Source organism: Onychomys torridus, chromosome 13, assembly GCF_903995425.1.
Source record: "Onychomys torridus chromosome 13, mOncTor1.1, whole genome shotgun sequence".
Classification (NCBI taxonomy): Eukaryota; Metazoa; Chordata; class Mammalia; order Rodentia; family Cricetidae; genus Onychomys; species Onychomys torridus.
In genome coordinates this window covers 47,327,383-47,355,122 of record NC_050455.1, presented here as the reverse complement: position 1 = coordinate 47,355,122, position 27,740 = coordinate 47,327,383, and the positions used below count along the sequence as shown (strand labels likewise).

Sequence of the window (27,740 nt, the reverse complement as noted above, 5' to 3'; positions counted from 1 at the left end):
GAGTTTTTGATATCAATTAAAAATTGGAAAATTTGCTACTTGGTGCCCAAAGAGCATTCATCAGTAAGTCGAAGTAGATGGATTTCTTTTTATTCTCTGCAAATAACTTCAAGTATAGATGACTCAAATATAATCTATTCTTATATTATAAATGTATTTGGCCTTGTGTTGCCAACAATAATAAAGTGTTATTGAATGTGTCTGTGCATCATTGAGAAAAGACAAAAAAAATGATGATAGTCTTAAAATACACATAAAATATCTGCAGTGTATAATTTATGTATGACTTTAAGCTATTTCATTAATAGGTGAAATGTTAACATTGGATCTAACACATAGTTGCAGCATATATATATACATATATATATAATGACATAGCAAAAAATATGTATGTATGTATATGACATTGCAAAAATATGTATGTATATATATATATATATATATTTGTATATGATATTGCAAAAATATGCCTTCAGTGTCAACACTCTCAAATAATTTACTGAAGATAAGCAACACGTGCATTTAAATTCTCCAATGCTCTTCAACTGAAAGTTTTTCTCATATACTTACCTACAGTATCACATGGTTCATCTTTGTGGACACAGAAATCTTTCCTAGAAAGGAAAGTGGAAAATCCAAGTAAAGATAAATTCTTTCAGACAACTGTCAGTCATCATGACTCATAGTCACAGTTACATGGGCCACACTGTCTATTCCCTCAAATTTAATAGAACTCAGAGTAAGATTTTTAAAAAAATGATTAATCAGAGTTTAATAGCAAAAAAATATTATTTAGTCACGAGAAATCTTCCTATTCAGTAGACAGTATTTCAGAAATAAAACTCAGCTTTGTTTTAATTTTTTCTGCAAAATGTCATTGTGTTGTTACAAAAAATAGTTTATGATGTTGGGAAATGATTTACCATAAGAAAATATTATAACACTACTTCTTATGACAAAAGAATTTCCAGCTTGAGAGTTTACAGGTAAGGAATATAATTTAAAGCCATCTACAGTTTCCTTTCCAAGATTGGCAAAAATTCCCAAAGACTGAAAGGGATTTCCAAAGGATGTGAAGTAATTAGTATTTTACATAAATGAGCTCTATGAATTACAGTGCTGTATCTTAGAGAGCATTCCTTAATGATATTCTTGTTTCCATATATTCAGGATTTCAGAGGCCACAATTTAGAGAACATAATCAGAGTTTGACTTAGGAGATATGCTATATGAAATAATGATCATTTATCTACCTGTTCTTAGTGTCGGGACCTCAGACAATTTACTTAATCGTCTTGCATCTCAGGCACCTCATCTAATTCTTTGTTGTACAGGATGAATGATCTAACTTGTAAAGCCCTATATGTTTATTGTGCTGGATGAATAATTGGCATGTACAGCCCTATATACTTATTGTGTAGTATAAAAGATCTAGCAATGTACAATCATGTAAAATACAGGTTTATCATGCAAGTTACATGAGTCTCCCACATAAGGTATTAAAACAATGTCAGACATATAGTAATTATTGGTATTTTTGTTGGACTACTTTGTTGCTGCAATTCTTATACCTATTATAAGCAATAGCCCATGCTTTAGCATTTAAGTTTTATATAAAATTTACTCTTAACAAGGCTGGCACAGTTAATTTACCATTTCTGCATGTGTATATTTGCATATGTGTGTGAGAGAGATATCAGAAATTAGCTTTTTAAAAAGATCACTATTAATTATTGAATCTGAATCCCATTGTAAAATAGAAAATACATTTTAAAAAATTCAGTACACAGGTATGGAGAGATGAATCAGTAATTGGGAGTACTAACTACTCTTGCAGAGGATCTGGACTCTGTTTCCCAGGATCCACATGGTGGTTCATAATCACCTGTAACTCCACTTCTAGGAAATCAATGCCTTCTTCTGGCCTCTGATGCATGTAAATTCATTCATATACAATCAATCAATCTTTTAAAAAAGTACACCAATGTGAACTCCATGTTTTTTTCAGCAGACTTTTTTGTATCATTTTGGTATGTCTTTGCCTTGCACCCTGCCTCTTTTTTTTTCTTTTGTATTGTTGACAGACAGAGAGGGAGGAGAGAGAGAGACAGAGAGAGAGAGAGAGAACATAAAGTTGGGTGGGAGGGAGAGATGGTCTGGACAAGGAAGTTGGGGGGAAGGAAAACATGATCAAAATTTTATAATAAAAAAATCTCTAAAAACCAAATGGAAAACCTAATGAAACAGGCAAAAAAGAAAAACTTGGTGTACAAATAAGAAGAAAAGAGGGGGGTATTTAGGGTAATGTAGAAGAGGGTAAATAAATATGGTCCAAGTTCAGTATGTGCACATATGTAAATCTTAAACTGTCACATCTTTGTACAATTAGGAAACACTGATAAATAAAGACACACAAATATTAACCATCTAAAAGATACAGGTGGAACTGCTGAAATCTCATCCATGATATTGATATTAACAATCATTTCCATTTACACATTGGTTGAGTTGGCAGAAACCTTTACAGTGTGGCAGCTATGTATGGTCTTATAAATTTCATTGCATATTTCAGTACATTATTTTCTCAAACATATTTCTATACATATTCCTTACATTAACCTATTATATATCATGAGACAGAATTGTTTAATGAAATAAGCAACTCTGGACTGATTTTTGAATTTATTAGTAAGGAAGAAATATTAAAATTCCATTAGTGTTATAACTTTTTGATGTTTCCATGTGTCTATTAATTTTTGTTTTTTTCACTTCAAAGCTAAGTTATTGAATAATTAAACTCTCTAAGTTTTATGGATTTTATCTATTTTGATTTATTGGTTTTATTTCCGGATAAAGATCACATTTATCTCTTTTTCTAGTTCGTTTCTCTGTTGCTATGATTAAACACTGACCAAAAGCATCTCAGGGGAGGAAAGGCTTTATTTGGCTTACATGTCTCAAGCACAGTCCATCATTGAAGAAAGCCAGGGCAGGGGCTTAAGGAGGTGCACAGACAAGAATCATGAAGTAATGCTATACTGGGTTGCTTCCATGCTTATTTTCAGCTCCATTCTTATACTTCCAAGGACCATCAATGGCAGTACCACCCACAGTATACTGCTCCCCAAACACACTCATACATGCTTACATGCCTAGAGCCCAGTTGGATGGAGGTCTTTCAATTGAAGTTCCCTCCTCGAAGAAGAGTCTTCTTTGCATTAAGATGACAAAAATGAACTAGACCATTCCCTAAGGTTCTCATCATTAACGTGTCTTTTAGGATAGTTTTCCTTGGTATTAGATTCAACTTTCATTTTTCTATGAGTCTCTTGCAAATAGAACATGGTTAAAACATGTAAAGCTAGCTGTATAATTTTCTGGCAAATTATTCAGTTTATTGATTATATTTATTATTGGTATATTTGGACTTACTATTGTACCAGGCTCTTTCTTTTGGGTCACCAAGTCATGACACACACTTATTACTTTTGAATACTCAGCCTTGCTAGCTCTTTTAATTTAAATTAACCTATTTCTCTTTATGTTTTGCCTTGGGGCTTTTTACCTTCTTTCTTTCTATGTATCTTACTTTCCCGATGTCTCTCTGTCTGCCTAACTTCTTGCGCCAGACGTGTCCCTAGTTCTCTCCTCCTTCTTCTCTTAGTCGTTCTCTTTTCCTTTATGATCCTAGATTTCTCCTTCTATTTATTCTTTCCTTGGAGCCTTGCCTTGCCTTTCTTCTGCATAGCTACTGACCTTTCAGCTTTTTACTAGGCTAATCAGGTTCCTTAGACAGGCAAGGTGAAACAGATGCAACCCATCTTTACATAGTTAAACACACATCCTTACATTGTTAAACAAATGCAGCATAAACAAAAGCAACGCACCTTTACACAGTTAAAGAACTTGAGAAATGAAAGCAAAGACATTAAATGCTTTTAATTTGGCATCTTCCTTATCTTTTCCTGTTTTTATTGAATTTTTGGGTTTTGTTTTTTCATTTTTGTTTGTTTGTTTTTGTTTTTTTATATAAAGTCTTTCTATATAACTCTGGATAGCCTAGTAGTGCCTTAAATGTAGCCCAGGCATACATCAAACTTGTGACAATCTTCTTACTTCAGCCACCAAGTGTAGACTTTATAGATGTACACAATACCCAGCTATTCTGTTTTGTCTTAGTAAAATACTTCAGTTCCGTCTTGGCTTAAATAATACCTATCATCTATCTATTGATTTATTTTTGTGAGAAATACGTTCACACATGGGCAACTCTATTTGTGTGTGTATGTAGACGAGCATGCTTATATGAAGTCAGAGATCAATCTTAGGTGCTGTTCCTTATTAGGCACCTTGCTATTTGTTTATTTATTTGGATATAGATTTAATTGGTATGCCTTGGTACTCAGCAAGCACACTAAGCTAGCTGACCTGGGAACACCAGGGATCACACTGTCTCGGTCTCTACAGTGATAGCATTACATGTGTGTATCACCACACTGGATTTGTCATCATCGGGTTTCCATGACTACACAGAAGTCTTTTTTCTAATGCAGTTGTTTTCCATCTTCATTTATAAATCTCAAAATAGGAACCTTTTAAAGCCATTAGTGCTTACTTAGCAATTTGTCTGTATGCTTAAAATTTTCTTTTATTCGTTACAATTTGCCCTTTAAAAAAAAAAAAAAAACTAGACAACACATTATTCTTTCTACAAATAACAAAGTAAACATCGATAACAGCAAATTGCCCCAGGTTTTGTTTTCTTCGTTTTCAGTATCTTCCATTTATTCAAAATAGAAAGCTGACTATTCTTACTATAGAATTTTGGTGGTAATTATTTTGAGACATAGTCTCATTATGTAGCCCCTGCTGGCCTCAAATTCACAAAGACTCATCTACCTCTGCCCCCAGAGTGCTGAGATTAAAGGTGTGTGCCATCATGCCTGGATTTGAAGAGAGAAGTTTAGGTTGGCATTCTCTCACTCATAAATACTGGTTTGTATCTAACATCATATTTTTTTTTTGCTCTTATTTCATACATTTGGTTTCTGTTTAGTTTTGACATTTCTTCTCTTTTGAGTCATTTCTTCAGTTGTACCTATGTGCTGAGGTGCCGATATTGTTTTTATTTATCTTTTTTGATATTTGAGTTGTTTCCAATTCTTAAGATCTATAAACACAGGGAAATTTGTAGGATTATCTCTTACAGCCAGCCTTTCTACTCTGTTTCCCTGGAATATCCTGAGGCATATGTCAATCAATCCTCACTCTCATTTCAGCAAACTCTCAATAGCTTTTTGTATTCCAGCTCTTAACCACTCCGTACAGTCTTCTTGAAGACCTCAGATTTACTATCCATCTCATTAATGCCCAACTTATCTATACCTAATCTGCTCCTCAACCAACAAATGAAGATTTTAAAGCATAAACACCATATTTTTATAGCGTTGTTTTTCAGTGTTCAAAGCAGGTATTCTGCTTTCCAAGTATTTCACTGTCATATATCTGTCTTTTCACTCTTAATCATGTAAGCTTGTTTATTTTTTAATTGTCATTATTGTTTTTAATGTGTTACTCATTAATGTTACATTGGCTTTTTATAATCAAAGATAATCCAACTGTGCACTTTGGAGTTAATTATGAAGTCAATTAATGGTTCTTTATTTGAGTTGCCTTTGGGTGGTACTCCTGGGGTGATTGGTTGGGGGGAGTATTTTGTTCCCATCCTATAATCCTGAATGATTCAGAGTGATCCTGACAGGCTATAGTTGATGCTAGAGATATGATTACACATATACTTTTATGTAAGGTCTAGATATCCATAAGTTATAGTCACCTGTAATGGTTTCATTTCTATTTCCTACTTTGACACAGCTTTCTTCTGCTAGACTTTTAAAAAAATCACAAAACAGGATGTACAACGTACTTCAAAGGAAGTATTTCAAAGAACAAACTCCCCCTGGGCAGCTACTGCATTTCCTCCTAAAGTCACATTGCTCTTTGACAGACCTTTTAGTTTACGTCTATTATGTGCACATAAATGATGCTGCTTCTACTTTAAATTCAATTTCTAAGTGTTCTAAAATGGGCATTTTCTTATTATCTAGTCAACCATATGAACACAAAATTCAACAAAATGAACTCATCTGTGACTTACCAGATAGAAATTATCATAAAACAATAGATTTAATAACATATATCAATGTGCAAAGAAAAAGGGCACATATGCATTATTTTAATATGCAAAAACTTTGATTAAATCCTTTAAAGGTCCACATTAATGTTTCAATAATAAGTTCTTATTGTCTCAATAAAACTCAAATACTTCTTTTTCTTTGTTGTTGTTTGTTTGTATTTGAGACAGGGTATCATGTAGCCCAGACTGGCTCCACTGTCTGATTAGTCAAGGTGATTCTCCTGCCTCCTGAAAGCTAGAACTACAGGTATGCATTACAACTTGAAAATACTTACCTTTTTTTTAAAAAGATTTATTTATTTATTATGTACACAGAAGAGGGCACCAGATCTCATTACTGATGGTTGTGAGCCACCATGTGGGGGCTGGGAATTGAACTCAGGACCTCTGGAAGAGCAGTCAGTGCTCTTAACCTCTGAGCCATCTCTCCAGCCCAAAATATTCATCTTTTAACACCTGTTCAAAGCTATCTTTATTCAATTGAGGATTATGAATTATTGCAAAATCAGTGATTGAAACAAATTATTTTTCCTTCAAACGTTTAGAGGAAAACAAAATGTGTAGTGATGATAGGAATGAGATAGTGATGAATTGTTTTAATATAAACACTCATGAAACTACTCATCTTTTCTCCTGGCAAATTTCTGACAAAAGTTCTATGAAACAGACATAGAATCAACTTCAATTGCAGGAGTAATGTGAAAGAGTTGAGGAGACATGAGGGAGTGCAAACTCTAAATGTCGTTGTAGTACTAGGGACAGGGGACTTATTATGAAATTAATTCATGCAATTATAACTAATATGTAGGAATGCACAGATTATTTTCTGCCAATACATAACAAATTAATGCAAGTATGTGGCTTATCATATAAATGTCTCCATAATAATCTTTCCAGTCGCCGGGCAGTGGTGGAGCACGCCTTTAATCCCAGCACTCGGGAGGCAGAGCCAGGCAGATCTCTGTGAGTTCGAGACCAGCCTGGGCTACCAAGTGAGTTCCAGGAAAGGCGCAAAGCTACACAGGGAAACCCTGTCTTGAAAAGCCAAAAACAAATAAACAAACAAAATGTCTCTATAATAAATGAAGAGGGATTCTTTTTTAATTTTTTGGGTGTCTTAGCTGAGATCCCATGTCCAAAAACTCCCTGGAATTCAACTAAGATAGACTGAGGCCCTCTTGAATTTTAACCTCTTCCTTGTTTTTTTATGTGATTTAGCATCACATCTTCATCCTCTTATGCCAAAGACACCTGTAGAAAAGAGATTGTCTTATCTGACTGTGATGAGTTTGTCCCATCTCCAAAACGCAATAGACGTATGTAGAGGTAAGATAAGCTGTTTCATAGTTACTATGTGTTTCTGTACTAGTAATAATGCAATGTTGAAACTCTTCTGAAGACATTTTAAGATTTTGCTCCATATACTATCATTCTCCATGCTGCTAAAATAGTAATAGGATGTTAATTTTTCCTGGACACTTATAGCTGGCTCTTAGGAACATAAGCCTTAAAGTCTATTATTCCAAATGAATTAAAGTCCCTAAGTAAAATTCATTTTTAGCTGTTAAAAAGAAACAGCAAAGAACAGAAAGCAAATATTGATGAACTAAATAATCTGATTACGTGTTTGCCCTTCGAGTTCTCATGCCTGTGACTTAAATTTAAAAAAAGAACGTCCTAACAACACACTGCAAATTCAGATGGAAGTTCATGTACGTCAGTGATGATACAAAATTTTATCTCATACATGTTACAACTATTGCAACTAAACTTCCCCCAAAGGCAAAGTTGTAACAGTCCCTTCAACAGACAGGAAGGAAGGAAGGGAGGGAGGGAGGGAGGGAGGGAGGGAGGAAGGGAGGGAGGAAGGAAGAAAGAAAGAAAGAAAGAAAGAAAGAAAGAAAGAAAGAAAGAAAGAAAGAAAGAAAGAAAGAAAACACTGGAAAACTTGTGCCTTTAGGTAAAACATGATTGCTTTCATCTAAAACATGTGTTTCTAGGGCTATATTTAAGGGATTACGTAAAATTGAGTATTTTGTTGACAGCCTTAAGTTAAATCTTAAAGCTGTGCTCCTGCCCGACCACCCACCCCAGCATCTTTCTATGGAGAATACCTTTTGTTAATTCATATATTTTGCTCATAATTTCTAAGCATAAGCTTCTAAATGAAAGTTGTTCCTCCATCAATGTTGGAATGTCAACTGCTGTTGGAACTGTTCTGATTTTCTTTAGGCATCCATGTTGTTGGCACATCATGAGTGTAGTTTCCCCTGTCATTTCTAGGAGAAACAATCTCATAGCAGACATCCTGGCCCTCTGCCTCTTACAGTCTTTCTATCTCCTTTTTCCCGACGTGCTCTGAACCTTAGGTGTAGGAGATGTACTACAGATGTATCAATTGGAACAATGACAAATCATTAGCCCTAGAAACATACATGAGCAGGCAACACTGAACAGAGTCAACAGGTTGTATTTATATGTTTATAAATATATGTGTATGTATCATATATATATAAATGGTTAAAGAAGAGGAGGTCTTATAAATTGGAGGGTTGAAGAGGGTTACATGGAAGGGAAAGAAGGGAGCAGAAGTACTAAATGATATGATATATGATTGTATTTTAATTAAATAAACAAAAGGAAAAAACAAAAAACAAAAAACAAAACATGGCTCCTAGAATGAATTCAGCCTTTTCAGAGTGTATAAAGGCTAGACGAGGTTGTTAGTGACTATTAATGCTCTAACATCAGAGGATGAAATTCCCATCATGCTCCCTTCATTGTCTTTCCTCATGCCTGGTTCTTTGGTGATTATGGACTTTGTGATTATGGACATCTTAGCCACTTCAGACTTGCTTCATGTAGTGGTCAACCTACACAAATTCAATCTCTGTATTTTGAACTAATTTCAATAATGAAGGCAAATGTATTTCCAAGTAGTAAAATGTATCCTGGGTAGGAATATGACTGTAGATGAAAGGTTGTAGAAAAGGGTTGCTGTTATATACACAGTAAACAGATGAAAAAACACTCAACATGGAGAGCTACAGTAATCAGTTTTTCACAGAGACATAATGCCAAATTGTACAGGGTGAGCATCACTAAAATATGAGGTGCATTTACATGTGTCATAATGTGCTTCTGCACAGAGCAGGACCAGGATGTTCCAATGAAATGACATGTATTATGTGCTCTTCATCTGGATATAAGAAATGCCATGGTGATAAATTAAACAGGACTCTCTAGAGTCCTACAAAAAATGATGCAGATTCACCTTTGTGACGCTGGGGATCAATGGGCAAGAAGCCTAAGGTGATGTTGTATTAAATAAATAACAGACAGTTGTATTTTTAATTTTATTGGTGGCAAACAAACAGAATAAAACAGCCAAGCAGATGATACCAAATGATATGGTATTACAGCAAATTAAAGAACCACATAAAATACAGTCAACACAGAGCATAAAGTACACTCAGATACAGGAGGAAAGAGTTTATATGCTCCCCCCCCAAATATATAATACATCAAATCATAGTGCATGAGGCTCCAACAGGACTATGTAATGTACATAATGTGAACCAAGGGACTTCATCTGTAAGTAAACAATATTATAAAACTAGGACTAACTACACTGCTTACTGTCAAGGGCACTGAGAGTCTTTGCATAGCCAATTTCTGTTCACTTAGTATAACAAAGAAATAAATAATGTATGCTTTTTACATAGAATCTGAAAAGTCCTCTTATCAAAACCACTGGAAGCATCGCCATTAAAGCTGAAGAGTGAGTTGGTCGCATTTAACCTCAAATGACACTGGGATTCTTAATCTTTGCTATCAGAGATGTTTTTCCAGATGACCAAAGGAATATATTACTAATTTCAAGATATTCCAAGATTGGTGTGTGTGTGTGTGTGTGTGTGTGTGTGTGTGTGTGTGTGTGTGTGTTGGAGAGTACAAATGTCTTTGCAGCCTAGATCAGTGTTTAAGTAGATTCAAATCAGTATTTCAGTTCATGTTGACTTGGTGGTCATAAAGTTGGCCTTAGAGAATTTCATTATGTGAGTTGTGGAAATGATACTTTCAGTCTAAACTGAGAAGACCAATAAATTCTGACTTATATTGAAAAAATCATCTTTAATTTCCAAGAATGAAGATGCATCGGAGAATAAACCTCATTGTAAAGTTTTACAGTGCCCTGGGATATACCTATAAATGATTCACTCAGACATGAGTCTGTGATTTTTTTTTATTAAAATCAAGATACTTCTGCCATCTCTACTTTATTAAATTTTCTATCTTTCTTGCCAATGGCACTCATTTGAAATTATTTTTCATAAGGATTACAAATAAACCAGAATCATTTCAATGAATGTGAAAGGCAAAAATTATTATCAAAATTAAATTTTAAATAAAAATATTTTCAAGAGCCAGAGATTCAAGCTCTCTCCATAAATCAGAGAGAAGTGTGATAATGATGCTATGAAATTGTAGTGTTGACCAATGGAAGATGCTTTTTTGTGTTTCTGTTACCAGGAGGCCACAACACTAGGTCAGCTGTAAACTATGTACTTCATTTTATCACAGAGAACAATGTAACAAACATATTACTTCAGATAGGTTCAGACTTATAAGGACATTACACATTTGAGCTGAGCCCAAAATTAATCCCTGAGCTACAATTTCTTCCTAGGGATGTGTCCATGTAGCACACAACATTTAGCAATTGTCTAAGATGAACGTTCAATAGACACATAACTCGGTTTTAAATTAATCTGACAAATAGGGAAAAGAACAAGGGATCCCTGGTGATTAACTTTTCTTACATTTTTTCACAGCTTCCTTACACATTAAAGGTTTGATCATCATTATTTTACACTATTTAGCAAGTAAAGCGTTCTTCCAGATTACTCAAAACACTCATTTAGAAGTTTCTGACCAGATAGTTCGAGGTCATTTAGGACTAAAACTTTCTCTTTAGCGCACTGGTTTTCAGCAGTGTGGTACTGGCAGCAGAGAGATATGGATCCTCCTCATAAGCCTCATCCCACAGGTGGGTGAGGAAGAACAGTCACTAAGCCCCCGGGAAGAGTATATGTGTGTATAGCATCGACAGACAAATACTTTAGTACTCTAAATGAGTATTGGCACATATTTAGTGTCATAGATAAAGATCTTCGTAGGACATTTTTTTTTTCCTCAGAGAGCGCCAAACTAAAATTTTCTATAACGAGTAAAATAAATGAATTGGGAATGAATTTACCACAAGGAACCGTGCAATTTTGACTCAATTCAGCATCTTGAGTTGGGGAGGTTACCAAAGATATTACATACAGACCCAGTGTGCAATCACAAGAGCCTTAAAATACTAAAGAAGGAAGAAGAATTTTTGACCCATCAAGCCTGAAAGATTAGGACCAGGAGACAACCAGTGTGGGGCTTAGTGTGCCTGATATAATGCATGCCATGGAAATACTTTGAAGATATATTTAAGGTGAAAGAAACAAATGCAGAAATGTGTACACAACATGAAGAAGGTGCTCTGTACATACTCATAACATAATATATGCTAAGTTCCAGTAAGAGAGGGACATAAGATTTGTGTAACAAATATCATGTGTTAAGATGTAAAAATATTTCTTCAACTTCACTATGAGGATACATTTATATTGTGAAAATACAGTTTTTACGTAAAAGTCACTTTAAAATTTGAACATGAAACTGCATTATCTGATGAAAATACACTAAAACCTTTCTTTGAGAAACATATAAGGGCAAACAAAGGTTTAGAACAGAATTTTAAGGAAAATGTGGACTATACAATAGGAATGAAATGTGAATCCTATTCTGTGTTCTACTGTACTTAGCCAAGCAGATAGTTTTAATTATAATCTATGTTTGTTGACTTGGTCTATATACATGAGCACCCATATGCCTGACTAGGGAAGGCTATAAAGAGCAATAATGGTGAGAGGTAGTTAGTTATTGAGGAGTTTTGAATTGATATTTATCAGGGACTTTGACCTGTAATTTTGTGTTGCTGTCATATCTTTGCCTAGTCTGGGTGTGAAAGCAACACTGACTTCATGGGCATCTGGAGGTGTTCCCTCTGTTTCTTTTTCTTTCCATGTTTTAATGATTTGAGGAGTAATCGTTGATGTTCTTCTTGGAAACGCCAGTTGAAATCTGCTTCGAGTCCATCCAGACCCAAATCTACAACTCTGAACAAAAGTCAAATCCAAGTGGATCAAAGACCTTCATGGGACACCTGAAATACTGAAATTGCTAGACATAAACACAGGAACCTACAAAATGTAACTGCAGGGAAGGACTTTCTGAATAGGATTCCATTCTCCCAGAATTCAAGGCCAACAGTCAGCCAACAGGATGTCATAGGAAACCAGCAGCTAAGTGAAGAGGAGACCCAGGGAATCTTACTCATGCTAAACAAGTACTTTACTTACTGAGTGAAATCTACAGACCACCTAAAAGTGTGCTAGATGGCTTTCCTTTACATGAGTAAACTATCTAGACACTTTTTATTGACAAGGAGATAGCTGTTCCTTAGGTATAAAGTATCCGATAGTTGCTTTTTTTTTTTTTTTTTTGGTAGAAACTGAATCCCTTGAGCTCACCAATTCCTGACATTGACTGTAAATTCCTGTAATTATGCTCACATAATCAATGTGGGAAGTTGTGGTGGGTATTGTGTTCCCTGAAATATTGTGTGTTCCCCGAAATAAACATATCTGGGGTCAGAGAACAGACAGCCACTAGAACAGAGCCAGAAATGGTGTCTAGAAAATGGGAAGAGTAAGCCATAGCAGAAGTTGGGCGGTGGTGGTGTACGCCTTTAATCCCAGCACTTGGGAGGCAGAGCTAGCCAGATCTCTGAGTTCAAGGCCACTTTAGAAACAGCTAAGCATGGTGACCCACGCCTTTAATCCCAGGGAGTGGGGGCAGAAAGAAAAAGGTATATAAGGCGTGAGGACCAGGAACTAAGGAGGAAAAAGCATGTAGTTAGTTAAGCTTTGGAGCAACACAGTTCAGCTGAGATTCATGTGGAGGAGGACTCAGAAGCTTCCAGCCTGAGGAAACAGGATCACCTGAGGAACTAGCAAGGTGAAATAGCTGTGGCTTGTTCTGCTTCTCTGATCTTCCAGCATTCACCCCAATAACTGGCCTCGGGTTTGAGTTTTATTAATAAGACTCTTTCAGATTCATACTACAGGAAGTTTTGTGTGCATTTGAGAAGAGATCTCCCTATGCAGCCCAGGCTGAACTCTAACACATGAGTTCAGGGGACTCTCTCCCTTTGGTGCCACAGTAGTTAGGACTCCTGGTACATGCTACCATGCCATAAGACTCAAGTTGTGCTCCAAATCCATACGAAAACATCCGGTTAAAGAAAATCACTGCAGAGATACAAAGAAAGTTCCAGTGTCTGCAGACATCACTCATGCTACAGACCTTTTTGCTTACATCTTTGCCTCTGTTTAATCCTTTCTCTATTCTTTAATATCGGCACCAGTAATAAGAAAATACTAGTACCTGTTTTAATTATGTGTTTGCTATTGATCAAACATAGTGTTAGGCTCACTAGTTACATGTTTATAACTGAGCTAACTGACGTTAAAATGTTGTTATGCTCTGGAATCCAATTTATTTTCTATAATATATGTATTTTGTCATCATGTGCTTTGTCTCACAAGTTTACTCTAGCTTTAAATTTGAAATATTTCCTTTTTCTATATACAATTTTAATATTCCTTTTTCTAGCTCTTAATCATTCTAATGCATGTTATTTTCTTTTCACATCTTATCAAATTCATGTTGAGAAAACAAACCAGAAAATAACTAACATGAAATAATGAGTAATAATAATCCACTGGTCTATATTTTTTCTAAGCAAACTAATTTGCATATTTACTAAATAATTCACCTTGGACTATACTGTTCCCCCCAAATCTATTTGTTTATAAGGCCTGGTATTTACAACATAAAAAGGAAAAGAGTATCCACTTAACATTTTCAAATAGTCAAATATAGTAGCATCAAGCTATCAGTGGGTGAAAAATCATAGAGGGTATCAAAACCATTTTACTAAGCAAAAGCATCAAAATGAATTACAAATTCAGAAGGAAAATTCTTCTGATATGAGGTTATAATCCAGGTCAAATTAATATGTGCAGATGCTGCATGTTCCAAATGTATAGAAAACTGTAAAGCAGCACATGGGAACTCCTTTAATAACTGAGTAAATATTCTGCTTTCAATACACTAGCTATACACATGCAATCATTATTCATCTGCTCATTAAAATGACATATGTTTTCACATAAACTCTTCCAAGAGGGAGGTAATCATAAAAAGCAACACTAGTAAATTCCATCTTGTGTTGGGAAGAGAAAGAGGCCTGCATGGAGGGACAGCTACTGTAGTAATGGGGCCTGAAACAAATATCAGTGAGTGGACAAAGCCCAGGCCGTGATAATAACACCTCTACCCATCTAAGAGCAATTAATTCTTTCACTCATTTAATCAAAGGGGCTAAGCATGCTTCTGCTTCAGTTCACAATAAAATATGAAAATTATGATAATTATGATGAAAAATTTTGAAATAGAAGCAACTGAATTCTGAAAAGTATGTGAGTCTACTGGAGTTATTCATTGGAAAGGGGTGTAGACTCAACTGCTAAGGAAAACAGGTCTGAAATAAGAAAGATTAATGAAATACAATGATGGAGAAGGTGTGGTTTATGGTTTTATAAGTGCTAGTTTCTGATCTTAAGAGTTTTTAATCACATGGATACATTTAAAAAAGGTCCATGCACTTGCTAATAGATATTGGAATACTTCTTATCAGCACAAATGTTCAGTCATATGTTTTCAGTAATAAAACCTTGTCATATTTTTGGTTAAATATCTAAAACCTAATAAGGTATATATTTTTCAAAGGTTAACTCAAAAAAAAAAAAAAACCTTGTAGTCCAAAGTGGTTGGTTTTGTGTTCCTTAGTGTAACTTTTTCAATTTTTACCAGTTCTTTGAGAGTTGTGTACAACATTCCTGCAAACATATTTGTACAAATACACAAAGTACAATATTGTGTTCTGGTCCTGTTTATCCCCACTGCTCTCTCCAGACCCACCTCACTTCCCTACCACATATTCTGTGACAGCAGGAGCAAGAAAGACAGAAGAATAACAAAGCAACTAGCTTTTTGTTTTGTTCTTATTAGTGCTACATTTGTATTTAGGAAGCCACCGTCCTCCACCTGTTTAGGAAGATTTTTCCTTTCTGTTTTCCACTCAAGCATCCACAGCTGTACCTGTCATGTATAAGTCTAGGGTCTTATGCTAATTAGCACTATGTAAGTTCTTAATGACAGCTGTCATTCATTTCTTTTGTAAAGTAGATCTAAGTATCACATAAGGAACAGATTATCTTTTCATTGTTGAATTGTGTTGGTGAGAATATTAAAAATGTGTCGCTCAGAGCTGTGTAAATCTATTTCCGGACAGCTTATTTCAAGGAGTAAACTTGGATTTTTAACTGCTATCAAGATTTGTTCTGCATTTTATTTAAAGGCATGTACATATCTATTAATTTCTGTCCTATTGCCGTTAAGAGACACTATAGCCGAGGTAAATGTTATAAAAGAAAGATTTGGGGGGGGGGGTTGTTTGTTTTTTGTTTGTGTTTGTGTTATTTCCCGGATGGAGGATCTATCAAAAGCCTGCGATGATTCTCAAGGTCCCATAAATGGGGAAAACATAACATCCATTACACATCAAAGATCACGCTAGGTCAGAACAGACCCTCCTGGGTTGTCATGTTGATGACACCACTTTTCTGTATTTCTTAAATACTGAGAATGATGAAAAGGTGTCAAAATTGCCTCGTGCTTGCAGCCTGACTCCACCCAATTATCACCATCATTTAAAAAATCTGAACACCATAGCAAAACCACTCTTGTAAATTTGGAACAGACTCTATCTATACAGATGACAAGGACACATTCTCAGCACCTTTTTATGTATAGGGCCCTGTCTTCTGCTATTCTCAGAAATACCCTCGTGACAGACCAACATCCTAGCTAGTCTATTAGTTGAGAAACTGTCCTCAAATAGAGAGTTGGGTTAACTGTGGGGCTTCCCTAGTACATTTTCCTTCTTTAAAGGATACTATTCCAATGACTACAAACTGTTGCCACCTAAATGTTCATGTTCTGTGCCTATTTATTATACAAGTCCAAGATCAGTTACATGCACTCAGCTGCAAGTGGAAGTCTACTCATGTTCTTTCATACAGCTTTTCTTTCCAAAAGTTTTATTGCCACAATTGTTGAGTCTAATTAATAAGAAAATACCATTAATTCCACAGGTCTTTACCAAACAACTTGTAATATTGCTGTCACTGATATGATATGAAATTTTAATACTTTTGATGACCTCAGAATAAATCGCTGGCACACAATGAATTTTCTATTAGCTCTTGCTTGGAAGCAAAACAATATCATTGACAATTGCTGATACAGAGAACAGACACAGGACATATTGTTGTGCATTTGTTCCACATTTTCAAAGCTGCAAGCTATCCTTACTTCTGTATTACAAATGTTTATGCTAAGTCCATTCACAGTTCAGTTAATTAGCTGGAGATACATCAGACAATCTTTTCTCAGATGGACCCAGAAAAACTATAACTTACTGAATTCTACTTAAGAAGTTAACTTTGTATGGTGGTGGTGGAAAAACCTATAGTATATCCTCACAGCACTTAGATTCGACTAAAGTTCTCCTTGGTTTTAAGATACTCTCATCAGTGCTATATATTTCATATCAGCAGTTGGGAGCAAGTTTTTTAAAGTTAACTGAAGAATATTTTTCAACAGAGTATCAACCCAATAGTAAACTTCTGAGAAATCAATGATAAATGGAGGGAGTAGACTAACATCATTATGCCGAGAAATCCCAAAACAGAAGCATTGTATCGAGGAAAGGATGTGATGGGCAGCAGCGATGCTGAATTAAGAAGGCAACTTAATCTGCTTTGGAAATCTTACCTTGTTATAAGGATAGCTGCATCCACTGAAGCAATGTCTTCTCCCCAGCTTGTCGCCATCTCTAAATGTATATCGTTCTTCCTGCCAAATTCTTCATGTTGCCACTTACAAAAACTCTCCAGCATCTTCTCTCCATGGTGTCCAATATACAGATCTGCCTACAACAGAGGTGGCTTTCATTTTCCAGTAAGATTATTCTCAGATATACCTAATTAATCGATGCATGGATCCTAAGGCAACATCCAAAATTACTAATGCAGACTGCTGAATATTAAATTATATGAAACATGGGAGGCAATTATTTTTAATTTATCTTGACTTCAAACAAAACACATTAAACAAACAAATGAAAAAAGTTCAAATTTCTGAAGGTGTAATCATAACACAGCCATGAAAATCAAAGAGGCATAATGGAACATTTAAGCAGCTGATCTTTAGGATTGGGAAATAGATTATTATGTAATTTATTAAGAGAATTTTTCTGAAGTAGTCTTTAATTAGATTTTTTTTTTAATTAGCCAGAGTGATGCCATAGACTACTCTCAATTTCAGCTGTAATGCAGATAAGAAAATACCTTTAACACATATGTTTAAGTACTAGGAGAAAGCTGTCTTTTAAAATAACTTTGAATTACATTTTGGAAAGTTAAGGTTTGTTGTTAGGATCCTTGGAAACTAAGAACATTCCATTTTTCAAATAAAAGTGAGGGATTAACCCAAACCAAAGGCCAGTTTTATGTATAAAGTATACATAAAATAAAAAGTGATTCAGTGGATATTTTTGGATTTTGAGTCAATAAAAGAATATCCCTAAAATTCTCTCCACTTAAAAGTTCCTGAACACATTTTCTCACCCACATGATTGAATCAAATCTGAAAACTGTCTTACTGGTGTTTCATGGAGGAGAATAAGTTTCACCACACGAAGGTTGACCTGTACACCCAGACTCTTGTGTTGGAAAAGGTTAAAAACCTAAAAGCAAATAAAAATTAAAACTCCTAAAATCAAAGGAAAACATGGCAACTTTCATTCAAAGCCAAACATGGAGAAAATTTCTACTCAGGATAAAAAACATATTTTAAAAACTGGTAGGCAACACATTTTTTTAATGTGGTATCATACTTTCATGGTTTTGTTTTTTTATTGAAATTTGTTTAATAGGTATTATGAAACATATGTGTTTCTACAGATCTTAGTACAGGGATGAGACTAAAGTCAGGCTGCCAAGCTGACCCAGGACAAGGCTAGTAGAGTCTCAGAATGAAGACTAAGATGGGCAGAACAGTCTAAAGTAAGACAAAGTGTCCATTGGGTGGGGGGAGGAGGGGAATGCCAAGTGACCCTAATATCTACTCAGTCTATTGTTCTGTTTTCCCTTCTGTAAAAAATCACTCTTCATTAGCATTTTCTGATCCTCCCTTAAAGAAAGTTTGCCCAGTGAAATATGTCAAAGGATTACTGTGGTGATAATCATCCCTAAGACACTAGACATCAACTTTTTTCTGCACACTAGAAGTTGGCAATCATATTTAGCTTCCTGGGAGTCAGCCTGCTTAGATTGTCATAGATATTAGGGTCTACTCCTCAACTGTAATCATACTTGCTATTTAAAATTACATAAATCCTTGAGTTAAGTGGCTTGACAGAATCCATTCTTATTCCACCCTATAATTATTTCATAGCATTTGTCTTAGAACCATGCACATAAACCAATACTACAACATTGCTATACTACCAACAATGTCTTTCAAAGACAGACAATAAAGGCAGAAGCAGGGAATAGAAAAAGGAAAGAAAAAGAAAATTAAGAGTTTTGCCATTTCAAAATTAACAGCAAATGTGTTAAACTAAAGCAATGTCTGGGTAACTTTTTGCTGTTTCATTGGAGACAAATCAATTTAATGTGCCTAAGACACCAAATCACATTTCTACTCACATTAAAGAAAGGGATGAGTTAAAAAAGTTTAGAGAACTTGAAACCCTTGTTTCAATGCACAGTGCTACAAAACAAAGACCTTCCTTAGATTCAAATCTCCTCAGAGTTCTCTTGAAAACCTCTTTGTACAAGGTAAGGTTCGCCTACCATATTCAAGATGGTCAGAATGAATCTCCTGGCTGCATCTGCTCCATGGTAGGAAACCATTGCTGGATCTGCCACCACTACAGTCTCGATGTTGTATTCCTGGGGCAATTTGTATGAATACCGCTTTTCTCTTCTATTCTCTGCTGGTTTTTTAGACCTTGGTCTTCCTTTATCTGCAACAGAGAAATGAAGTTTTCAGGGTATGTAATACATGGATCATTCATCATAGAAAGCAACACCAAGTAAAGTCCTGCAAGATGGAATCTCGGAGGACTTTGGAGTCGTGCTCAGATGTACCAATTATGCTGAATTAAGGTACTTTTGTCTCTCAGTCCTTCTCAGTTTCCCCAACCTGTAAAGTGAAATTTAACGCACTTTTCCTCCTAGTGTTTTTGATGGTTTATGCCTATAAAAATCATATCAGCACAATTTCTAACAGAGTCCACATGAAACAAAAAAATATTAGTGACTTTTTTTTTACCCTGAAGACAAAAGAAAGGTATGCTTCTAAAATGTACCTAGAATTACTATTGTGCACAACCCAGGCAGGTGCTCTGATTACTAAATCATCGTGAATGAGATGCAAGTCTTTGACTTCTGTTGTGGATATCGCTCTGTGTAAATAAAATGCTGATTGGCCAGTAGCCAGGCAGGAAGTATAGGTGGGACAAGCAGAGAAGAGAATTCTGGGAACAGGAAGGCTGAGGCAGAGAGGGAGACTGCCAGCCACCACCATGATAAGAAAGAGATAAGGTAATGGTAAGCCACGAGCCATGTGGCAAAGTATAGATTAATAGAAATGGGTTAATTTAAGATTTAAAAAAAGTAGATAACAAGAAGCCTGCCACGGCCATACAGTTAGTAAACAATGTAAGTTTCTGTATGTTTACTTGGTTGGTTCTGAGCATCTATGGGCCTGGTGGGTGAGAGAGATTTGTCCTGAATGTGGGCCAGGCAGGAAAACTCTATCTACAGACTCCATCTCCCATCATTTGTATAAAAGTTAGACCTTAAAGTGATAATGTTTCCTCAAATGTTCCTGAATTACAGTGGCAACTGAAAACATATTTTTTAAGTTTGACCATAAATATTAACCACTTCCGTTAATGAAATAATGCCATGGACACAGAGAAAAGAATGCCCCAAAGTGGAAGAAGACATTTGCTATAGATTTCCAGATTACGTAAATGAAGAACAGTTCTAATTTAATACAAGATAACCAAACTGAAACACAGACAACTTGAGCAGTTGTTGGTCACAAAAACAAAAACAACAACAACAAAAAACTTCTATATTTCTAATTTACGTACAAGAGAGCCTTCAACCGAGTTTGGCAACATGAAAACCAAAAGCAAATGGAAATGAATTAAAGACCCTACAATGAGTAAATTAAAGGACTTACAACACTGAATGTTGATAGGAATTCAGGATAGATAACTGAAAATCCACATGTATGTGATGCATATTTAAAACAGTTCCATATGTAACAGCCAGGAAAAATTGCTGATTGAATTTGGGTGTTTGTCTCCACTCTTCCAAAGACTGTACTGAAATAACAATCAACAATACAAAATATACTGGTGTTCAATTTGGGATAAACATACTAAAATGCTGATCGTCGTGGTCTACTAACATGAAATTAAACACATCATTACAATGATCATTTCTCAAATATTTCCATTGGAATTGCACACAAGGTATGTGCATATTATTTAGAACAGCACTGTTCTTAATAGTTCATATAGGCTATCAACTGTCTAATGGATCAAATTTTGGCCTATATATTTAATAATAATTGGAATACTAGATAAAATGGAAAGGAAAACAATTTCTATAATACATATCTTTGGAGGGATCTGAAAACTCAGGCTACGCTGTTAAAAGAAGCCAATTACAAGAGAATAGGTAGTTTGAGGCCGTGTTAGTAAGCAGGACCTTGAACATGGACTAGGAGCAAACACAACTGGGATATATGTGTGGTATAGATATTTCCTGTACCCAATTCAGTGGTTGCTCATGTGTAACACCATATAACCACCTGTGTTTGTGGGCTGCTACAGTGTGTTTATGATTAACAGCTGTATTGAAGTATATTGACATGACATAAATATTCAGGTGTTTATGTGCATCATTTAATGAATTTTAATAAATCTCAACAGTAATATAATCATCTCCACAACCCATGGCTAAGTCAGTTATTGCTCCTGTCACAATGCATGCAAAACTCTAAACTGATGTTGTTTCCTTCACAGAATGCCTTTCCCTTGTTGACCAACATCTTTACCACAATTTGTGGACTCTTTGGAAATATGAAGAAAGACGTTTGGTTGAGTGGTGTTCCCCAGATGTCGAACCTTCTTTGAGCTCAGGAGAGGAGCTTTCATCTATTCCACTTTTCTGACTGGTGTGTACTAAACATTTTTGCTCATAGTAGGAGCCTTGATTTCAGCTTGCCTCTATAGCTGCATCTAAATAACCATCTATTCTACCACTAACATTACACAGTTTCAGGATTCATTTATATCTTCAATTATTTGACCACCTAGGTCCCCTCTATTGTTACCTTCTAGACACCCGAGTCAGCTCCAAGATCTAAGATGAAATAGATGTCAAGAGCTAGCGACCTCTCTGGTTTTAGCTATCTATAATTACTACTTCTCTTTTTTCTTGAAATAATATAAATTTAAATATCTACTCAATAAAACAAGTTTTATCTGACTATCATATAAAGTCAGTTGACTAAACTAATGAACATATTATGAAAATAAAAGCAAATGTCCTTTATGTGCCAGAAGTGAACATAGTAACCTCTAACATGGCAAGAACAAGAATGGGCACATGAAGCAGAATCTGTTGATAAGATTTGATTTTATGCGATCAAAACTGTACTAGAAATGAGTATCAAAGTCCCCAAGGACAGATAAGAATGGAAATTAGTTTCATAAGTACTTTCCAGTCTAGGACACTTAAAAATTAAGTATGTGGTTTTTCCAACTGGAGTATAAATTATACCTATAGTTATAGAGTCAAGTCTACCTTACAGCAAATATTAGCTGGGAAAATTCCTTCAAGTTCATTTAGGAAGAAACTTTATCTTGCCAGAAGCAATACCTAATAAATGGGTCATGAAAAGCTCTGTGTGTTCTCATAATTGTTTTTATCATCACTAGCCTTGAAAGGAAATAAGAAACTTCATGTGCTGTGAAACCTTCATTCACTACTGTGACAAGATGAATATGGAAACATCCAATAAACAAAACACAGAGAATCATTCACTCTGGGCATGTTTCCACATTTTCTATATCTGTTGGTTATTACCCTTTCACTGATTTTAGGGAGGTTGCTGTAACAATGACAATTAACCACCTGCAGGTACCCACCCACCCTCTCTCCAGCGATGCCACCCACTCTTCTCTTGGCTGGTTTGGGACCGTCCAACCAGAATCATTGTTCAGCCTAATGTTCAACTGTGTGACCATCCAGCTAGATGTTCAAGGGCAGAATATGTGGAGAACTGGTGTATGGGATTCCTAGATCATCTCTGAAACAAAAGTACTTGTCCTTCTTTCTCTCATTTCCATTCAGAAGGCTGGCATCAACAAAGCGTAGTGAGTTCCATTACAGGGAATAACACTGGTGGAGGGCATGGGAAAGAGTAAGGTGAGAAGAATGGATGATGTCACAGATCATACTTGCCCTGGCTCTCTGAAAACTTCTGAACTGTAACATGTTGGAGATACAGACTGCTATCTAATTTGAACCAAGGTTATTTACTATAGCAACTTAGAGCCTCCCTGCAACTATTACAGGGATCTTTCACTATACTCAAAAGGTACCTCTTATGAATTATTCATTATAAACAACTATTACCATACCTATGATATGTTCTGCTCTCTTGGTTGTCTTGATCTATCACCACATAAAGACTTCCACAAGAGGACAAGAGGACAGAGCATTTCCCTCACATACAACCTGCCAAAATCTAAGGATTATCAGTGTATACAAAGATACACACTGCTTCCATGGCCTATAGGTATCCCTGTAAGGAATTTTAGGAGTTTTGATCATTACAGATGAGTGTGAACAGATGATTACTCAACTCATTCTTTAACAAATTGTCTCTGCATTAAACTGAGCATCCTAGCTTTCCCTATGACAACAAATTCTCATGTAGTGTTTCAAAGCTTTGTAAGTTCGAATAAACCCAGAACATCTAAACCATTCCTCTCTTCCCCCACTCATCTCTCCAATGCCACTCTTTTCTGTCAATACTGGCTCCTCACTGTCAGGAAGCTGTGTGCTATGGTTCTGCTTTTGACTCTTCTCTCAAAGGAGACATCCTTATTTCTGACTCTAAAGGAAAGCTACTCAGCCTTGGCTGGTGTTTTTTGATTTGCTTGATTTCTCTCCTGGGCTCATCAGATCCTGGGCAATCATAAAATACATTAAAATTCTTTTTCTCCACCCTGTATTAAAAATGTTAAGAATTATCATAAAAGATATTCATTTAAAGGCTTCCAGAAACTTTTTAGAATTGACAATAAAGCAATTTCAACTACAGAAAAAAATGTAGATTTAGGATGAAATGTATAGCATAAGGAATGAAAAAGGTATTGAACTATTATAATTTAAAAAGAATTTCTATGCCATTTTAATAGAAAGTTAAAATAAGATTATAACTATGAAGCTAACTTTAACCACGAATAAAATGTATTCTTTTATGATAGTTTCGACTTCAGATTTACTAAGACAAACATATGAGTAGGAGCCGAGTATATACCTGGAAATCAGGACAGAAGTTGGAATGGAAGTAAAATTTGTAATCGATGTGAAGTTGAACCCACAAAGTTGACTTCTATCATCCTCATGAAGTAAGTGAAAGTATAGACAAAAAGCAAACATGACTTCCTGGAAAAGGTCTATCTGCCAGTACGTAAATACAGAAGACACTCCAAGAAGACAGAGCAGTAAGAGAACCGGAGACTGAAACAGGAGGTGGGGCCTGAACACAGCAAAGAGGGCTTCTTCCCTGTGCTGACTGGTAGACAGATCATTTACTTTCCCAGCCTGTGAGAGTCCCAATATGCCAGCTTCCTCTCTCCTTTTTTACATGTTGTATTTAAACCAACTACCTGGAACACACTATGTTTCTTAATAATTCAACTCCATGGTAGATCCCCTCCGACAACCTAGCCATTGTGTGTGCAAGCCATGCACATTGAAGCGATATTTTGATTACGCCTGTTCCTTGGATGTTGTCACTGTCCACATCCCTGCTTACCTCATTCCTCCTTTCTGGAATCTTCAGATTCGTTTTTGCACATACGCACATTGCTATATGCACAGCTGCTGCTGCTGCTGCTGCACACTTCTCATTAGAGACGGAATTGGGTAATAGGATAATATGCAGAAAAACACCAAGTGTGCGCCCCCTTATCACCAGCCCACACTGACAGTCATCTCAGCAGTGCTGGATAGAGTATTGGAACTGCTTCAATAGTGGCCTGCTTGATTAAGCTCTAGGAGTAGAGATAATCTCTTTATCCAGAGCTGACTTTGATTTTCAACCCCACAAATGTCCAGTTTTTCTTACAGAGTCCTAGGCACAATAATAAATTTACTCTCCAACGTTAAGCATTATAAATTGATGATGTTGGGCTGGGGTGATGGCTCAGCAGTTAAGAACACTGGCTGCTCTTCTAAAGGATCTGGGTTCAATTCCCAGCACTCACATGGCAGCCCACAAGGGTCTGTAGCTCCAGTTCCAGGGGATCTGGCAACCTCACACAGACATACAATGCAGACAAAACACCAGTGCACAGAAAGATAAATAAATCTTTAAAAAGAAATCAGTAAATAAATGAATTGACAGTGTCAGTTGAAGAGCATGTGAGTGCCATCATTGTCCAGTGCACAGCTACTTTTCCAGGACTGTATGTATGGGCCTTTGGCTCAGCCCCCTTGGTTTCTCAAGCCTTTACATTTTCCTGTATTTATTTTCTTCTGCCCAAAATGTTCTTGCCCCATTAACATCTCAAAAAAACAAAACAAAACAAAAAAAAAAACTGTGCATACGTTTTTCATTTTCCCATGTAACCTGTAACCACATTTAATTCTGAGAAGAGGGCTGAGGTTCAGGTATCCTGTTCCCAATTCACACGCTGTAAACGGCTCTTTAGAGAGATAAGTTCCCCAAGTTCACAGACGTAAGAAGTGTAACCCGGGAGTGTGAACACAGGCAGGCTGACCCTTGACCTCACAGTTCATTGTCTTTGCTCCTGCACAGCATTCCTGTTGGACCAGCTCTGCACTTTAAGGAATGTTATGAACTGAGATTCTCATCACACTTACCATTGTACAATATAAGTTTTGATGGACTCACTTTTAAAATAATATATTATTCATCTCTTAAAAATAAGAATTTTGTCAGTTAGCTCTACAACATTGTGAGCTGACTCATTTTTACAGTGTCAATACAGAATACAGATTTAAAACTATAAATTTCACTGATTACTAAATGGTGGGTAATTAAAGATGGGCTTTGAAACCTGATGCCTATGACTTTAAATTCTTCTACCTCCCTCTCTTTCATATTATATTTTAATATGCAAGCTGCCAAAGGGGGAAAGCAATCAACAGTCCGACCCAGCTGTGAAATCTATGTCCCAAACAACGACCATCCTTGTAAGACAATCCACAAGGGTATAATAGTGACATGTATTTCTTGGAGGTAACCTGGAGGTCTAACTGAACTTAAAGAACACTTGGTAGGATAGAATTTATTCCTAGTACTATAATCCAAGCCAACTGCTCATGACTGATGAGCCATGGAATCCCGAGGAGATCCTACCACTGCCACTTTTCAAAACCAGCACATGTCCTAACTGCGTTCTAAATGATCCTTACACCCACAGGTAAGTGTGGTTCTCACCTCTTATCAAAGAAGCAAGCTCCTTTTTGCAACAAATGGTGACCATTACAGAAAGCCCCAACTGGTCAAAAGGCAGAGATGAACCAAGTATGAGATACCCAACTGCTCTACAATACAACACCTACGCCTATGGCTTAGCATACATTACAAATCAAGGGACAAAACAGTTGTAAGAGCCAGAGGCCCCAGGATGCCTGCTATGAGGGTAGTATTGTGTGTGTGTGTGTGTGTGTGTGTGTGTGTGTGTGTGTGTGTGTGCTTGAATATGTATATATATAAGGAAGCTGTACCAATTAATGAAATCTCAATAATATGATATACTAGATAATACCTGCATAATGACAACACATTGTAGTTGGAGTTTTTCTGCCTGGCCCACAGTCAGGTCAAATCTCTCTCACCTGCCAGGCCCATGGATGCTCAGACCCAACCAAGTAAACACAGAAACTTATATTGCTTACAAACTGTATGGCCGTGGCAGGCTTCTTGTTGTCTACTTCTTCTATCTTAAATTAACCCATTTCTATTAATCTATACTTTGCCACATGGCTTGTGGCTTACCGGTGTCTTTACATGTTGCTTCTCATGGCAGCTGCTGGCAGTGTCTCTCCCTCTGCCTTCTTGTTCCCAGAATTCTCTTCTCTGTTTCTCCTGCCTATACTTCCTGCCTGGCTACTGGCCAATCAGCATTTTATTTACACAGAGTGATATCCACAGCAACACATGACAAAGTAGATGGGAAAATCTCACAATGTCTAACCACTAGATGAAGAAATACATACAATTAATGACTACCAAAAGAGAATCAGTGTTCTCCATGGACAAGCCCCTGATGGGATATTCAATCCTAGTGGCCAGTCTTGAAATATATACATATAAGCAACATCAAATATACTCCTCATGTTGTATATATATATATGTGTGTGTGTGTGTGTGTGTGTGTGTGTGTGTGTGTGTGTGTACATATATATGCATATAAAAATAACAAAGAGAATAGGTCTTGAAATTGTGGGGAGGTATGGGAAGAGCTCAAAGGGGAAAGAGATATGTAAAAAATATATAAATATAGTGCTCATATATGAAATTACCCAAAAAATTAAGTTAAAAAAGAACACAAAATGTCATGCTAAGAACAGGAAAGTTTCTGCAAAAAAATAATTCATATACTCAATGCAAAGACACATAATCTACCTATGACATTTACACAATGGAAAGGAGTGATACAGAGACCAAGCTGAAATAAATTTTAAAGTTCTATTTTGTAAGAATCTTGAAACATTATGCAAACCTAAGTCATATTACTGTGTTAATGTGTAGGCTCAACATTTAAGGAAAAAAGCAATAGTAGAAGCATGAGTGAAAGAAAATAAATACATTTCACATGTGGCTAATTTTAAAATACTTTCCAGGCACTGAGCTTCCCAATATAGGTAAGCTCCACAAATCAACTGATTGCTGACAGCTT

The 27,740-nt window shown here is 36.0% G+C and overlaps 1 protein-coding gene across 1 annotated transcript in view; it reads right to left on the bottom strand.

Moving 5' to 3' along the window:
* Nucleotides 1-27,740, bottom strand: part of Adamts19 (ADAM metallopeptidase with thrombospondin type 1 motif 19) — a 201,636-nt gene that overhangs the window by 125,255 nt on the left and 48,641 nt on the right. Inside the window, exons 4-7 of the mRNA XM_036205317.1 lie at nt 19,345-19,517; nt 18,150-18,233; nt 17,261-17,418; nt 571-614 (exon numbers count right to left, since the gene is read on the bottom strand). Coding sequence (XP_036061210.1) covers nt 571-614; nt 17,261-17,418; nt 18,150-18,233; nt 19,345-19,517 — 459 coding nt within the window. The remainder of the gene's footprint in view (nt 1-570; nt 615-17,260; nt 17,419-18,149; nt 18,234-19,344; nt 19,518-27,740) is intronic.